This window comes from Dermacentor albipictus, chromosome 2 (genome assembly GCF_038994185.2).
Source record: "Dermacentor albipictus isolate Rhodes 1998 colony chromosome 2, USDA_Dalb.pri_finalv2, whole genome shotgun sequence".
Lineage (NCBI taxonomy): Eukaryota > Metazoa > Arthropoda > Arachnida > Ixodida > Ixodidae > Dermacentor > Dermacentor albipictus.
The window spans coordinates 29735376-29752591 of NC_091822.1; the positions used below are offsets into that span (position 1 = coordinate 29735376).

The window sequence follows — 17216 nt, forward strand, 5'->3', positions numbered from 1 at the left end:
ATATCACTATGGTAACGTATGTACAGTTGCACTTTAGAACTCTCGTTCCTTTAGAAGTGCGAATAAGTTACTTATCCCAATAAAAAAAGAAACATTCGGCATAAGCTTCTGTGCTGCACCACAAGTGGTATATCGCTAGTGCATTGCCCAACTACATTGAAAGAAACATTTACTTGCAGACTTTAAAGCGCCGATTACGCCGTAGGCATAGTCTCTCTGTTGAAAGGCGTCCACTGGTGAGGAGCATACATACGTATATTGGTGAGTGCTCTTACAGGTGGGCAATGGGGCACAATCATAAACAGCAGCTGAAGAAGTAACAGCGGTTCGCGTCAAAGAAACAAATCGCTCACCAGAAAGAGGTAAGTTCGATCGTGCAGGAACGGCCGTTCATGGCTTACTTCCATGCTGAACAACAATAAAAAGAGATGCATTTACAAATCCTAAAAGCAACGTTTATTCATTCTTAAAAGGCATGCAGGAAAGAAAATGTAGCAATGCAGGTGCAGAAATATAGGTGCCCAGAAAATACAACAAATATTGCTATAACTATGGGTACGAAAAGGGTAAAAACACTGCTTGTGAAATGGATAGAACTGCAGCGTGAGCCAGTAGACTGAAACGTGCCAGACGCACGCAGCCGAGCCGTGAACACACCAGCTCAACTGTCCGCATACGAAGATCAGGTTCAGAGCTGTGGCATGAACGCCCTGTCGAGGCCGTACAGAAAGTCATCCTCGCACTTCAATCCTTTCGTCCACCATCCCACAATGTCGGAATGAAGGTCCACGGAGTCCGCGGGTGTTGTCATAACAGCGCGGCACAGTGGACACATTTCGTTCTCGGAAGGCACGAAGGAACAGTTCTCCTTCCAGGCGAAGTAGCTCTCGTACAGGGCACGGTCGTTCAGGAGTTCTCGCAGATGAGCAGCAAGTTGGCCCGGCTGCTGCAGGTTGGACGAGCTGACCACTGAGTTGTGGGGAACGTTGAGGGTAGCGTTGGGTGGCGCCAGCACGACGGGAACCACGTTGTATTGGAACGCGTCGTAAATGAGTTCGTATGCGCTCTGGAAGCAGTCGGGCTTCAAAGACACCACGATGAAATTGTAGTTCTCGGCGATATGCGGAATGCAGCGGTGCGGCGACGGGCACCGTTTATTCCCGCACGCTGGAAACAGTTGCAGGCTCACCGTGCGCTCCCTGTGACCTTGGACGGGGTCGCCCTCCCCAGGCAGGGACGGTGCTTGCGTCTCAAATCGACTCTGCTCACAAGTGCCCACGATCCAGGCGACGTCTTTCCTTTTCTCGCTAGTCCGCTTTGAGCTCTTGGACAGAGACGTATTCGCGGGCGAATCGCAGCGCCATCTTTTGTACGGAATGACAATGTCTGCGTCGTCTCTGAAGGCCATCGTCCAGTTGATCTTGCCGGCAAATAGCGGGACTGAAAGGGAGTCCTCCGAACTCGGCTTGCTTACGTCGGCAGACACGTGGCGTTTGGCCCAAAAGACCCATTTTTGATATGGCTTTCGCTCCTCAGGCATGCCCCAATGCGCCAGATGCTCGTCATCAAAGACCACGACGTCGCTGAACCTTAGGAAGGACCGCTCGTGAGTGACGTCGCACACCACCGTTTTGTTACGTCCTGTAGCGCACACGGTGTACCCGACGACTTTGAACTTGTCGTGTTGGATTTTGTTCCACAGCAGGATTCGAGGAAGTCCGTTGTCGGCCTTTCGCTCGCGCCACGGCCGCCAATGCTCCAGTATACGGGTCTTCGGCGGGGGTGGCGTCGGTGGCTCTGTCGTGGTGCGCGCTTGTTCTTTCGGCGCGTATGTGGCGATTGCCACCGTAAGACCGACCGCGGCTATGATAACTGACACAAACGCCAGGAGGAACAAGTATCCCAACCGGTACTTCCTGAAGTGGTCTCTGACTTGCCGTGCAATTTCGCCCATACGTTCCATGAGCAATGCCGTGCTGTCCGTAGGCTCGGACTCTTCGTGCGGCGGCGAGGAGCCTTCCGGTGGTGTCACCTGTTCCGGAATGTGAAGGTCTTGCATCGGCACCAGGTCACGCGACTCATCCGAATCGCTTGGAGTGGCGCCCAGAGCCTCCTGCGCGGCGGCAGCCGCATCTTGTGAATCGTGGGACGAGGCGTCGTCACTGCTGCCGTCACCTTGAGTGCTGCCCCCGTCAGGCGATGGGGAACGGCTCCGTGGCGCTGCTGCTTCTGCCATGGTGGGGCTGGAATTGCGCGAAGTGTATTAGACATGTATTGCACGGGCAGCAACTTAAAAATGCATAAGTGTTCTTTGAAACACAGTTGATTAGTACAAACGATGAAGAATAACTAAAGAAAGAGGCTGCGCGTGGTCGAAACGACAAGTAAAAACAAGAATGCGTGCCTTTCAGGGACAGGTGGGTAAGTTAAATTATTGAAAGCAGCCGGTTACAATCAGTTACCATTGAATAACCTGCTATGACCTACCAGAGCCGGACACTGACAGAAAATTAAGATGCGCTTTTAACAGTCCGCGACATAAAGTTCACGGTAACGCGCTAGCAAAGGGCCATTGCTCGCGACCACGCCAGAAGAATATGAGAACAGTTGCAACGCTGCAACTAAAACGAAGCTGCCGTTAGCGCATGGTTCGACCGCTGATGCACAGATAGGAAATGGAGTTCAAATCCGGGACATACCACAAGATTGTTTTGTTGACGGCACAGTGTCTGTCGACGGGAGTTCGAAGAGAGCACTTACAGTTTTTGCACCGCAGGAGAGCGAGTGTCTGCCTTCGAGCGTTGCACAGTTGCGACTGCCTTGCTTTCCGTTGGATTCGGCGCCTTTTGAAAAAGCAGATTTATAATCACGAAAATGATGGCGGGAATCCGCGCATGGTCTGTGACATACGTTTGTAGATTGGTGATGAAAACAGAGTAGGTGCTCGTGGTGTCTGCAAGCGATAAAAATATTTTTTTTATTAACACACTTTTGTATACAGATCTGCCTCCAGGCTATGGCGTCATTCAGATAGCTGTCATAGACTGCCGCGAACCCGCTGGTTGTAACAGACGAGCATGATTCCTTTGGTCCTAGGTGCTTTATCGGCATACAGACAAACAAGCTAAGCCGCAGATTATTGCAGCCGCGAACAGACAAACAATGCAGCCGCGGACGAGAAATCGCTAAAATCGGTGCATTTTTTTTTCTGCCTATGCGCCTGCCCGCTAGTGACCTCACAGACCCTCTGTCTTGTTTTCGTGTTGTTCTGTTGGATGTATTTCGCTCATGCACGATGTTTCCGCAAAAGCCCATGGGCACGTTGCAAGTGCTAGGCGGCGCCCTGTCTTTCCGACCCCTAGCGCCATCTGACGAATAGTCGCGCGAATTTGGTAGGATTACTCGCGGCGTCAGCAGCCCGCGCTGCGTGTTTGGCGTCCTGTCAAACGGTAGCGATGGCGCGAAACAGCGTGCCGATATTAATTTTACCGGGTTTCGGAAATTACAAGATCTTCATAGCTTTTTTCGTGAAAAAAAATATAGAGAAAGGAAGTCGTCTATTTGAAGTGGGGCACGTCTACGACGTAATGGAAGTGCTGAACTCGCACTGATCGGAAGTGACTGCTAGGTTTATTCCGCAAACGAAAAATAATGCACCAGCCAGATGCGTGAAGCTCAGCGTAAGTTACTTCGTTATCTACGGTGTGAACGCATGAAATTGTAGGCGAAATTGATTCTTGAAGATCGGCGACAGCAGACAAATCCTAGCGGGGAGCTGCGATTACCGTGCTGGCATCTCAGGGAAGTGCAAGGACGCCGCGGTAGTTTCCCTGTACACACAGGTCGGCAAATACGAATCCAAAACATCTCATCCAAGAACGTGGGGCGTACGAACGACTTGTAAGACCTATTAGAGGTATTCTAACGTTGCTCTCCCCAAACAGAAAAAAAGGGGATGAACGTACCAGTTGTGTTAGACTACGCTGGGAAAATATTTTCGCCCAAGTTACTGGAAGTGCGATACTTTTATGTTGCGATTTTTCAGTGCGTGCAAGGGAGGTTCCAATAAACCAATAAACCACGTTATCAAAAATTTTGGTGATCTCATCTGCCCCTTGGTTGATATGCTGGGCGCAGAAGGGTGTATGCCAGCTCAGCCGGCTGCAACCCCTCCTCAAATCTCTCAGTAAGCCCTAGCGCTGTTTGGATGGGAGAGGATTGGGAAAGAGTTCCACAGCTTTACTGCGGTACAGTGTAGGAACAAACTACTTTGTTCGATGCATATCCTGGTACGCACTGCAGGCAGTGGCGTAGCAAAGGGGGGGGGGGAGGGGGCTCCGGGTGCAAGGGGTCAGTGAGGGGGGGGGGGTGTCATATACGTCTTGAGACACACGGAAATTGTTGGTATCCTCGCCTTCCTCCAATAAACCCGGGGGAGGGGGGGGACAGAAGACCTATGGGCCCCGGGTGCCAGACGACCTAGCTACGCCACTGACTGTAGGTGTCCCGTTGCTGCCATCATTGCTGTAAAAGTAAAGAATTCAGCGTTATAACGCACTTGGCATAACGCCGGAACATAAAACAGCCTATGCCGTCGGACGAGCGCTATCCAGTGTTGACGCCGTTCTGCTTCATACGGTCGGCTTGGAAACCTGTAAAACTTTGTTCCTCGTGAGTTGGTGTACGTGCTGTTGCAGCCCACTACTCAACAGCTCGGGCTGCACTTCGGCATTGCTCAGAAAAGGCAAACGCTACGCGCGAAACAGTGCACATACAGGCTTTCCGAACGCAAGCGGGCCGGTCGTATCCTGCCGGTTCCGCGCTCGCCGCCGCGAGGGGCGCCCTAGTAGGCGCGGGAACTACGTTCGCAACCTGCCTATATAAAGGAGCAGCTGCGTTATGGGAATGATACCCAACTGCGTCACAAGTTGTTAATGTGCACTTTGTGACGGCGAATTTGTTAGTGGGACGCCGACACTGAATATACTACGATATGCCTTCGGAGACAGCATGAAAGGACCGACAAAAGCAGTTCTATATCGGTCCTTTCTTTCTCGCGCAAGCGTACATGCCCCGTCTGTAAAATAGGCGAGGTTACGTATGTCGCCGAGAGGGAAGCCAGCGCTGAAGGAGGAAGGCGCCTGGAAGTGGAGAAGAGAATCGCCCGCCGGAGAAAGTATTGATGAGCGCGCTAGAGTAGCGCGCGGCAAAGCAACGTAATCTAGAGGAAAGTTGAGCGAAGCGGGGAAGGGGAAAGAAGGAGAAGCGTCGCCGAAAAAGAGGGTAGTCGGAGGCGCGCTGGTTTACCCTCCTCTGGTTGCTACGGGTTCCTCGTGCGCTAACGGCGCAGCGGCTTCGTCCCGTGATCGAGAGGCTGAGCACAGGGCGTGGAGGGAGCAGTGACGCGAGCGGCAGCAGGCCTAGCGCGAGTTGACCGACCCAGAAGTGGACGCCAAGCGCCTCTCACGAGCTGAACAAGTCCGGCCAAGGGCGTCAGCTTGGCGCGCACCCAGGAGACTCCAGAAGAGCAATAAGAACGGGAAAACGCATGGTGTGAACAGTACACTACCAAATTGCTTGAAGTAATAAATACAGTGGATTTCCTTACAGTGCCTTATCGCGTGTCCTAATGGCACTTTACACTTTAGAAAAATCTAAAAACGGACATAAAACATACAAAATAAAAAATAAACCTTGAAGAAGACATCCACGCTTGCACACAATCAAGGCATCTTTAGAACATTCCTCGCAGCAATGCACAAAAAGCGAATAGGACATATACGCTAGTTTGTAACCGGCGCTCACGAAGTGAAACGTCCATGTAACCTTTTCTCTTATCTATAGCACTCCTATCCTGCTTCCTCAGTACAGTGTAGACATGCGAAGGTACCCTATGGTTAACCTCCGTGACTTTTCTTTGCTTTTATCTGTCTCTCTCTTCTCTGGTGTTGTTTCTTGCTTCTGATTGTTTTTCTTTTTTTCTGCAAAGGGTAACTGTTGTATTCTCCAGAAGATGTGGAAATATGCTTGATCCTCTTCGCCCAAAGTTTTTATTCCTGGCAGCCATCAATGATGAACCCAGCAGCCTAATCTAAGCACACGTAACCGAATACTTATGGTGAGGTTCATTCTTATGGCGATGCCAATAATGCGCATACCACGGCGCAGTTTGCGAGTGATCCTTGCACCATCTGCCTTATCTGCCCTGACTCGAAGACGGCTAGGCCACGTTCATCAATGCTAAGAAGCGTGGGCACGTTTTTTCTTTCGTCGTGAGGGGTTAACTTTACTATATTAGTGTTAGGAGGTAGAACAACGAAATGTGGCGGAATACATGCACAGTACTAACAGAATGAAACGCGACAAGAAGCATTTGGTAGAACCCTGCGTATGTGCAAAGTACTCGAGAGTACCATGCCATGTCGCTAGGAACGTTGCCGCCAAAGGTGAAGTGCTCTCGGATCAAATTGTGTACGCGCCAATATTACGTCGATGTGACATGCAGTGCAGCCAGTGAAAACGATAGTATTGCGCATTAGGTAGGCCCCTTTTAAATAATCAGTGTGACCACAAAAGTGTCTGCTTGTAGTTTTCCCGGTTCTCTTCATATTTGCCGAGTAAAGTAGACGTCTCTTATGACTTTTTCAGGGATATAAGTACGCCAGCGATAACCGTAAATAAATCTGTTGTGAAAATTTAGCGCAGTGTGTCTGTCTAATTTGCCTTTCTCTGTATCTCTCACTCTTCCTGCGCTACAATAAAAAATAAGTCAACATATATGCAAGCCATGTCGCTAGCCTTGTTCATTGAAGTGATAAAATAAAAACATTCGTTCACTTAACTTCCGTATGTATCTCAATGTTCTTCATAGGCTTGCCACGGCTGTTCTAACATGCCATTAACCAGGCATCACCAGACCAGACATCGCCACAATTGGTAATGTCTGGGTGACTGAAAATGTGAACGAAAGAAAAAAAGCATTAAAGAGAACAGAAGCAGCAGGAAGCAACATCGGATTAGTATGACATTGTAAAAGTAATTTAATGAATGTCTCTTGAGCGCGCGGTCTTCCTCCATCATCCTCTTTAGCGTTTGCTAAAGTGCCTGTCAACGTTTTAAGCGTCAGCAGCATATCCATGTTTCTGAAGACTTTACCCCATTCGTTCAAGATGCGCGAGCCAGCGTACCATTGCATTTCCGCGAGAATTTATTTATTTATTTATTTATTTATTTATTTATTTATTCATTTATTTACTTATTTATTTGTTTATTTATTTATATTTATTTATTTATTTATTTAAAGGTATCTTACAGGCCCCTAGAGGCATTATGTAAGGGGGGAGAGCACACAGAAAGATTATACAATAGGTAGAATACATATTCGAATATATATACAAGAAATACAGTGTAAGAATTGCGTTAGCATACAGTAATGTGTGTTAAAGCTGTACAAAGGACAAAGCGCACGCTTTTGAATGTGAGAGGTCAGTGAACAAGAAACTTTCACGAAGTAAAATATAATCAGTAGAATTCCAGAGCGAGCGGGACATATTTGGCTATAACAAAACTATTTAAGGAATAGTATAGCGCAGAAAGAAAAGGAAACTCAAGAAAAAATAACGTGTCAGGTTATGTGGAGTTTGAAAAATGCGTTGTTAGAAGATGCCGGAGATTTTCTAGGTCATTCCCATAAGTGATGGCGTTAGGAAGACTGTTCCAAAGGCGATTGGCTCTTGGAAGAGCAGAATAGTTAAATGAATTAGTATTTCCGTAGATGCACGTGAAATTGAACTGATTGTACAAGGGGTGTGACCTGTAATGAGGACTTTCAAGACGACTTGTAGAGAAGACACTCGTTGGAAGCGAAATCTGCTTGGCCGCTTATTTCTCAGTTAACAAATACAAACACCACGCATCGTAGACGAATATCCGATCTAGAGAAAGAGAGCAGCTGGCTGTTTATGAGGAAGTCCATAAATGTTTGCTCCGTAACGTAAAAAGCTCCCAACACCGTAGTAGACAATGCGAAGAAAACAGTGCTTGCCGTCCATCATTTGCACCTACGTAATGTTCCTCGAATGGGTTTCTGCGCTTCGCGAAGCTCCAGGCATGCTGCTTACACTCTCTAACCAAGAACAACAAACAAGCGCAATCTTCTCTAATCTAATGACTTCTTTTGTGCAGCACGCGTTCAAAGGTCTTGAGCAAATATAAATTACCAGTTCTTGATACGTCAAGAAAACCTCTTCGGATTAGCTAGCATTCACTCAACTCGGGAGCTGCTGTCGATAGGTAGCTTCCATGTATTTGCACACCACATGTAAACGTATCGCGTATGGAGGAACCTTCATTTCGTAGTATAGCCGTTTCAACAATGTTCGCGGCTATTCGTTACATAACGACTCCATAAAGAATGCTTACATGTCATTTTCTTGGAAGCGGGAAAGTCGCTTTACTGTTCTTCCCCGTGTAGGCCAAACATAGAGCCGTGCCGGAAATCTTGTGGCCCATTTCTTCCGTTTTTCTTCCATGTCGATACACGGCAGTCATTGCCCTCTTTGAGAATTGGAATTATAACAGTCGCTATCCACTCAGACGGGATATACCATAAGGACAATGTGGCGTTGAAAAGAAAGAGTCGAGTTTTCTGGGTTTCAGTGTATTAGTGGTTTATCAATTCATAAGTGATCTGATGAGATCCTGGAACAGAGTTACAGCAGTTCAAAGATGCCTGGATTATGATATGTAAAGTGTACAACCATATGCTTTATTTGGTGCGCATGTCTGTTCGAAAGACTCGTTCTGGTTGTTGTTTGTATGTAAGGAATGATCCGAAATAGTAAAAAGAACCGATTATGTGTTGAAAATGTGTGCCCAGAAAATCTGCTTGGTCTCCGATATGTTACGGGGATGTTGGGAGTATAAGACTGTATTTACAATGTATATACAAGCTGAGTCAATCGGGTTAAAATGGCTGACTAGTAAGAACACGCAGCAGCCAGCGTGTCACGATCTTCTTCCTCTCTCTCTTCTTTCATACTTCTGTAACAGGACCCCGGGGTGGTGAAGCGCCGTCTCGGCGCCTGGTAGGCGAAGAACTGCGAGCGAAGTATGGCTTCAGCTGCCAAACGTGCACGACGTCAACAGGCGGCGGACTTGAGGATGGATGAAACTGTAGCGCTGCGATCTCGTAATTCACGTCGCTAACTTGACGTAGGACTTCATAAGGCCCTGTGTAGTGACAAAGTAGCTTCTGGGAGAAGCCAACCCGACGACATGGTGACAAAAGCAGCACCCAAGCACTTGGGGGGGAACTGAACATTGCGATGGCACCGGTCGTAACGCTCTTTTTGCAGATGCTGCGAGGCCAATAGGCGAGATCGGATGACTTGACGCGCCACGTAAGCGCGATCCATGACTTCACGAGCGTACTCAGTGGCAGCGCGGGGCACAGAATGTAGGGTGGTGCCAAAGAGCAAAGGGGGGTCATGACCGTGCAAAAGATAAAAGGGTGAATATCCTGCGGTGCCATGTCGGGACGAGATATACGCGAATGTCACGCAGGCCAGCGTGGCATCCCAGTGGCGGTGATCGTTGGAAACGTATATCGAGAGCATGTCTGAGTCTTCGGTTGAGACGTTCAGTAAGACCGTTTATTCGTGGGTGGTAGGCGGTGGACAGCCTGTGCTTAGTGGCATGGGAGCGGAGGAGCTCGTCCACAACTCGAGACAAGAAATAGCGGCCGCGGTCTGTAAGTAACTGTCCAGGTGCACCGTGCTGGAGAATGACGTCGCGAAGGAGAAAATCGGAGACGTTAGTTGCGCAGCTAGTCAGCAACGCCTTTTTTATCGCGTTGCGTGTCGCGTAATCAGTAGCGAAAGCGATCCACTTATGCCCTCTAGTCGTCATGGGAAAAGGGTCAAGCAGGTCAAGGCCTACGCGAAAGAATGGTTCAGAGGGAGCTTCAATTGGATGAAGTCGCCCGACAGGTGGCAGGGGAGGTTTCTTCCAGCGCTGATACAATTCGCAAGTTGCGACATAACGACGCACAGAGCGGTAGAGACCCGGCCAGAAGAACGTGTGGCGTACGCGGTCGTATGTACGCAAAATTCCAAGGTGTCCCGCCGACGGTGCATCGTGAAGTTATTCGAGAGCGACGGATCACAGATGATGAAGAAGGACAAGGAGCAACTCAGCGCCGTCAGGGTTGATGCCGTCATGCAGAACGAACATGCGGCACGTGCCGTCAGTGCTGCGAGATTGCACTCAGGCGATGATGGACTGTAAGGATGCGTCGCGTTGTTGGTAAACGCGCATGCCGGTCGTCTCAGTCAAAACCATCACGCAGGTCACTGGATCATGCGCAACAGCATCGGGAGGATCCACGGGGTGACGCGAGAGGCAGTTAGCGTCCTTGTGCAAACGTCCCTACTTATAGTTGACAAAAAATAAAAATTCCTGGAGCCGCACGCCCAACCACCAAGCCGTCCTGTGGGGTCCCGGAGGGAAGGCAGCCAGCAGAGGGCGTGGTGGTCTGTAACGACCGAAAACGGGCGGCCGTACAAATATGGCCGGAACTTGGCGACAGCCCAATCTAAAACCAAGCACTCCCGCTCGGTGATGGAGTAGTTTCTCTCAGCAGGTGGCAGCAGGCGGCTGGCATAAGCTATCACGCACTCGGTACCATTCTGTTGTTGGTCGAGAACAGCGCCGATGCCTTGGCCGCTTGCGTCAGTGTGGACTTTGGTCGGCGCAGATGCATCAAAGTGGGCAAGCATGGGAGGGGTGGCCTGAAACCCGATGACAGTGGCGAACGCGTGAGCTTGCTCAGGGCCCCATGAGAACGCCGTGTCCTTCTGCAGATCTTTCAAAGGCCGAGCAACGTCGGAGAAGTTCTTGATGAAACGGCGAAAGTAAGAACACAGGCTGACGAAGCAGCGCACCTCAGAACCACAACGTGGTACAGGGAAAGTGCGTATGGCGCGAACTTGTTCCGGAGCTGGCTGGACACCGGATGCGTCAATGAGGTGTCCAAACACGGTAATCTGACGGCACCCGAATTGACACTTCGTGAAGTGCAGTTGCAGGCCGGTTTTTCGGAAGACCGCAAAATGGCAGCGAGTCTAGTAAGGTGGCTGCCGAACCTGGAAGGAAAAACTATAACACCGTCAAGGTAACAGAGACAGGTGGTCCATTTGCAGCCTCGCACAAGAGAGTCCATCAAGCGTTCAAATGTCGCAGGAGCATTGCATAGGCCAAAGAGCATGAATTTGAACTGATATAAACCATCCGGCGTGACGAAGGCCATCTTCGCGCGGTCCATTTCATATACTGAAATCTGTGAGTAGCTGGATTGAAGATCGATGGACGAGAAGTATTTAGCTCTGTGCAAGCAGTTCAAGGCGTCATCGATGCGTCGTAGTGGTTAGACGTTTTTTCGGGTGATCTTGTTTAAATGGCAATAATCGATGCAAGAACAGCAGGTACCATATTTTTTTTTCACACGGACTAGCTGTTGGGCTGGCTGTTGGTTCGATGACCCCTTTGCAGAGCATTTTGTCCACTTCTGATTGGATGACTCGACATTCAGCATGCGATACACGATAGAGACGCCGACGAATAGGATTCGTGCTCCAGTGTTGATACGGTGGTCACCAACAGATGTTTGTCCTAAAGGCCTGTCGGCAAAATCAAAGATGTCACTGTGTGATTCGAGCAGGAGACATATGTATGTGACCTGTGCAGAGGTGAGGTCGGATGCAATCATCTTCGCCAAGTCATCCGTTAGGGAACTAGAGCTGTGAGCGCATTCAGACTTTTAATGTCCATTTCGGAATTATTAGAAACACTGGCCAAGAACATGCCGGCTGGAAGCACTAGATGGCACAAGCTGAAATTCAGAAGTGGAAGAACGACGTTGTTCTTAGTAATCGTCATCAACGTATGCGGAAGAGCATTGTTGCGGTTCAAAAGCACGTCGATGATGGGGCGAAGGACACATTCACCGTCGGCAATCTGTGGCTGCGTGGTCAAAGCGGCGTAAGTGACAGGTGACAGACGCACATCTTGAAGCGAACACAAGTGCGCTGGAGCGGTGCTCGGAACATCGGCGACTCGAGGCAGTTCGAACTGATGAGCATCGGTTGCGCAGTAGGTGAGAGCGGAATGATGGTATAAAAAGTCCCATCCAAGAATAATGTTGTGAGGGCAGTTGTCGATCACAGCAAAGAGAACAGAAGTAGGGCGGCCGGCTATACTTATACGCGCAGTACACATTCCAAGTACAACCAGCACGCCGCCGTCGACCACACGAAGCCCTCGGGCAGCTGCTGGGGCGAGGACCTTCTTTAAACGTCTACGTCGGCTTGCACTCATCATAGATGTGTGGGTTCCTATGTCGACAAGTGTTTGGACAGGTAATCCGTGTATTTTAACGTCAATTACACTTCTCTTTGAGGACACAGACAAAGGATTTGCTGTTGTAGTGGGCAATACTGCACCACCTCCCAGGTCTGCATTTTTTATTTTTCCGAAAGTGTGCGGCCAAAAGCTACAGGGGCCGAATGGCGACGTGCCTGCGTTGAACGGTAAGATGGGCGACGTGTTTGCGGTGACCGCGAGGTGGTGGTGCGCGAATGCGCCACGTGTTCCTAGCAGAGATGTCGGCGCTGTTAGACTCGGCGGTAGGCGAAACATTGCGGGCATTTCCATTAAAACGGCTCAGGTTGGTCGGCGTGCAACGTGTTGAGGGCCACGAGTTGCGGCGGTTTCTGGCGACATGACTAATGCGGCGACAAGTGAAACATATCGGCTTGTCATCCGCGGTTTTCCACTCAGTTAGGTTGCGACAATGCGGAGAGAAGCGTCGGGGTGGAGCGAAAATAGTAGAAGGGCGTTCGTTGGCTCTGGGGTTGGTGACAGCATAATGTAAAAATGTACATAATGTAGGCCAAAGTTTCAAGTTCCTGTCGAACGATAGCTTGCATGAGGGGAACTGAAAAGGGCTAGAATCAGCGCTACGCGATCAGAAAGCTGCGGGCACCATCGCGTCCAGTTCACGTCGAACGATTCGCACCACGTCCTCTCATGGCGACGCATATTGCTGTGCGTGCTGATCTTCAGACGTCGACGTTGCGGCAGTATCGGAAAGTCTGGTGAATGGGTGCAGGACGCGTCGGCTTTTGTCCTGCTCGAATTGTCGGCACTCCTTGATGATAGCATCAACTGTAGAGCAGCTTTTGCACATGAGCAGATTAAAGGCATCTTCAGCAATGCCCTTAAGCATGTACCCTACCTTCTCAGCTTCAGCCATGTTGTGATCAGCTTTACGGCAAAGAGCCAGCATGTCCTGGATATACGAAACATAGGACTCTGTGTGGGATTGGGCACGAGAGGCCAGTTCCTGCTTTGCGGCAATTTTAGGGGCGGCTGGTTTGCCAAACAAATCTGGTAACTTCTCTTTTGATTGGTCCCAGCTGGTCAGCTCCTCTTCATGGTTTCCGAACCACACCTTTGCCGTGCCTCTTAGGTCGAACAACAGATTAGCAAGCATAAGCGTAGGGCCCCATCTGTTGATTCCACTCACACTTTCGTACATAGCCACCCACTCTTCAACGTCGGCCCCATCAGTCCCGAAGAAAGCTCCAGGATACTTGGGTTGTACAACCACAACCGAAGGGGACAGCGATGTATTGGGCGATAGTGACGTTGGCGGCGGCATTGACGTTGACCCCTAGTGCTCACCGTCATTCATGATGAAGACGGCGATGCTACGTCCACTGAGGTGCTCCGTTTCCAGCCGTGGCACCCCTCACCTCCCACCAATATGTTACGGGGATGCTGGAAGTGTAAAGCTGTATTTGCAGTGTATGTAAAAGCTGAGTCAGTGGGGTTAAAATGGCTGACTAGTAACAACACGCAGCAGCGAGCATCTCGCGATCTTCTTCCTCTCTCTTTTCTTTCAGCCTTCCATAACAATAATATTTCTCTAAATTTTTATTTATTTTTTATTTGCAACTTACTGGTAACGTGTTTCAGTGCCGGCCTCTTTTTTAATAACGCTATTCCATACTTTTCGCTCGTCTGCTTAAGAGTTTTAGCATAGATACAATTTTGCCAACGTTCTCTCCAATACTGTCGACATGCCCTTCCTTCTTGCGATTTCACGTGATTGGTTTTAGAGATTGATTAGGTTATCCGCCTTTGGCGAATCGCTAAGAAATCCCCGCCCTTTGTTAAGTTGCTTACGAGCTTTCCTGCTTTCTACCACGGAACTTCTCGTTTAATAGTAACCCCTTTTGTATGTGGGATGCATTATCACAGCATCAATCAGGCAAGCTTGGAGGTATGCAAGAGCATCATCTATGATTATGGTGATCATTTCATCCCACAACAAATGTGCGAGTTCTTGGCTGGCGGTAGAAGCCAGTGGAGCCCTGGACTTAATGTCCCACCCGTCGAACTCCTAATCCCCTAATCCAACCATCCCTCTTTCGCCAATTCAATAAAGGTTTTGTCTCTCTCTCGGAACTGCTTCCACTCTGACAACGCAACCTTCCGCCGAGGAACATGTGGCGAGAACTTATCCTGTTTTGTTGCGTTGAGCACTACAGGAAAGTCGTCGCCGCCATACAAAATTTAGAAACATTCCACTGGAGGTACGCCTTTAGTGCTAGAGAGGCTGTGCTCAAATATATGGAAGCGCATGTTTTGTAATCAGTACCGAAAACGTTGGTTCTTTATTTATCAAGTGCGCCAAAGTGAAAAAAAAACAAAATTTTTAGTCTATCCGCTCCTCGCATCGCAGCGAGCGTGCCCCCAAATACAGTAGGAAGCATTTAAAGATAGAAAAATGTGATGCGAACGGCAGTGAGGTTAACCGGAAGACAGAAATCCAGTCTGTTGCCCTGCACTGGCGAAGGGGTAAGGAGTGACAGAAAAAGAAAGAAAAAATACACACACATTGAAGCAGAGAGTGGTTAAAAATTACACACACACGTACACAAATGAACTGAGGAGTGTTACAGCCGTTCAAATAGGTCCCTTGGCCGGACGAACTTCAGTAGCACCTTCGCCGTCTTCTGGTCAGACATCAGCCCCTCGTCGAGGCGTGCCAACTCCGTCCCGAGCGACTGCCTTTGGTAGCTGTAGCGAGGACAATGACAGAGGATAGGTTCCATTGTTCCCTCGCTGCCGCAACTATCACAGGCAGCACTGTCAGCCATCCCGATGTGGCAAGCAAATGCATTCGTTGAAGATACTCCAAGCCACAGTCGGCAGATAACAGCTGTCTCGATTTGGGATACTTCAGATAGAATGCGCACTCCGAGGGATGGCTCCAGGCGGTGTAGTAGAGCATGCCGAAAACCTGGCCTGTTCAACATGGATTCTGTGTCAACATGCGCGAGGGTGCGAAGCTTTGTTGCATATCGGTTCTTGATTGCGGGCTCGATTGCTTCACACCATCTTAGCGAGCGCTCCGATCAGCTTCAACGGCACGTTAATTGCCCATGATGCCGCAGCGGCCAGGAAGCCACTGAAGAGTGATAAAATGACCCTTTTGTACTATTTAGTAGTGATCGTGTTTCTCGAAACACCTGCGAGATTTGAACTAAATATGTCTTGCCTACTTAAACATAGGGCGTCCAAGAGAATTGAAATTTGTCCGGATTTCAACTACACTTCATGCAATACTGTGCGATACAGAAGTGGAGCTGCGTACATAACGAAAAGATAAAGTCCGAATTTATTTGTCTAGAAAATAGCTTTCTGTCTTTACTAAAAATAATTGCTAGCATTTACATATAACAATCACTACCTCATTTTTAAATTCATGTTCGAAGAGTGGCTCTTGCCCAAAACAACTAATTTATAACCTCTGGTTTGTCCATTCATTCTAAGTGGAAGAGAGCGACTATTTGAGAAAAAAGCAGGGAGGCATAAGTGTGATGGTGGATCTTGCTGCGCGAGAATGCTGCTGCCGTAAGAAAGCCTATGCGCAAGAGCCGGCTGGCACACGGTAGGTGTGTTTTGGTTACGGAATGGCAAAGAACACACCTTCATTTCTTAATCGGCAGGTAGATTTTAGTACATCATCGGTCAAGTTCCACCATAACGTTTGTTGCGAAGCCTATCTTAGAACACGTTGTAAATCTTAGAACACGTTCGAACAGAATAAGTTTGATGTGCGCGCACGAAGAAATAGTTAACTTTGAATACGCACCTTTCTTTCATATCGCAGTTGGATTATTGGTGCCGGGTTCCGATTTCGTCGACGTGCGCTCATTGGGAACAAAACCTTCCGAACATACACGCGATGGTATCAAGTCCTTTCTGTTTATGCTGGCAATGCAAATGGCCGCTTCTCTGCTATCGCAGCGGTGGTGTCCACGAAGTCGCTGCCGCAGAAGCTGCACTTCACGCTTGCTTCCGAAAGTTATTTTTGCAAGCGAAAGACAGCAAAGTTGTAGTCCATCGACGTTGAGTGATCTGATGTCGCAGAAATCCGTGACAGAACACGTTAGAATGGCACTAATTCGCAATTAAACCACTGCCTTCCCAAGCTGCTGCTGGGAGAAAACGGCATCCGCACATACCAGTGCGAGGAGGAAAGCGGCGCGGCGCCGTGGCTCGAAGCTAGGTTCCTCTTCGCTGATGAAACGGTCCATAACTTGGCAGTTTCTTGAGGAACGCTGGTTAAGCAGCAAACGTTTTGGTGGTGAGCTACCCGACACGCATGTAGTACTTTATAATTGTTAATATTCAGCGCCAGTAACCAAACGTGACAAGTTTTAGCTATTGGGTTAAGATCAAGTTCTATTTGATTAACGTCGGCTTCATATGTTATATTGCGAAGTATAACAGTCGTCAGCCAACAAACGCACGTTAGAAGACACTGCAGCCGTAGGATCGGTAATACAGATGATAAATAGAGCAGAGCCCAGGATCGGACCTTGGTTTACACCAGAATGAACGTCTCCAAAAGAACTGTGTCCATTAGCTACAAGAAACCGAGCGCGATTTCTTAGGAAACGCTCAATCCAGGTGTGAAGTTTAGGATCCAGATTTAATTTTCTTAATTTGAACAACGGAATTATGTGGCAAACCAGGGGAAACGTGTTAGAGAAACCTAAAACAAGACAGTTATCATTAGAAAAACAATCCACTATTCGATGTAACTTATCACTGAAAGAGGAATAGTTGCGTTTCACATGAAA

At 48.8% G+C, this 17216-nt stretch overlaps 1 protein-coding gene across 2 annotated transcripts in view; it reads right to left on the minus strand.

Moving 5' to 3' along the window:
• Positions 1-433: 433 nt before the first annotated feature.
• Positions 434-17216, minus strand: part of LOC135897754 (3-galactosyl-N-acetylglucosaminide 4-alpha-L-fucosyltransferase FUT3-like) — a 31521-nt gene continuing 14738 nt past the window's right edge. Inside the window, exons 2-4 of one of the 2 annotated variants that reach the window (XM_070533540.1) lie at positions 2911-2953; positions 2761-2843; positions 434-2243 (exon numbers count right to left, since the gene is read on the minus strand). In XM_070533540.1, coding sequence (XP_070389641.1) covers positions 689-2243; positions 2761-2843; positions 2911-2953 — 1681 coding nt within the window. In that variant the 3' untranslated portion in view covers positions 434-688. Of the gene's footprint in view, positions 2244-2699; positions 2861-2910; positions 2954-17216 lie in introns of those variants that run through there. The other variant, XM_070533541.1, reaches the window with a different exon arrangement.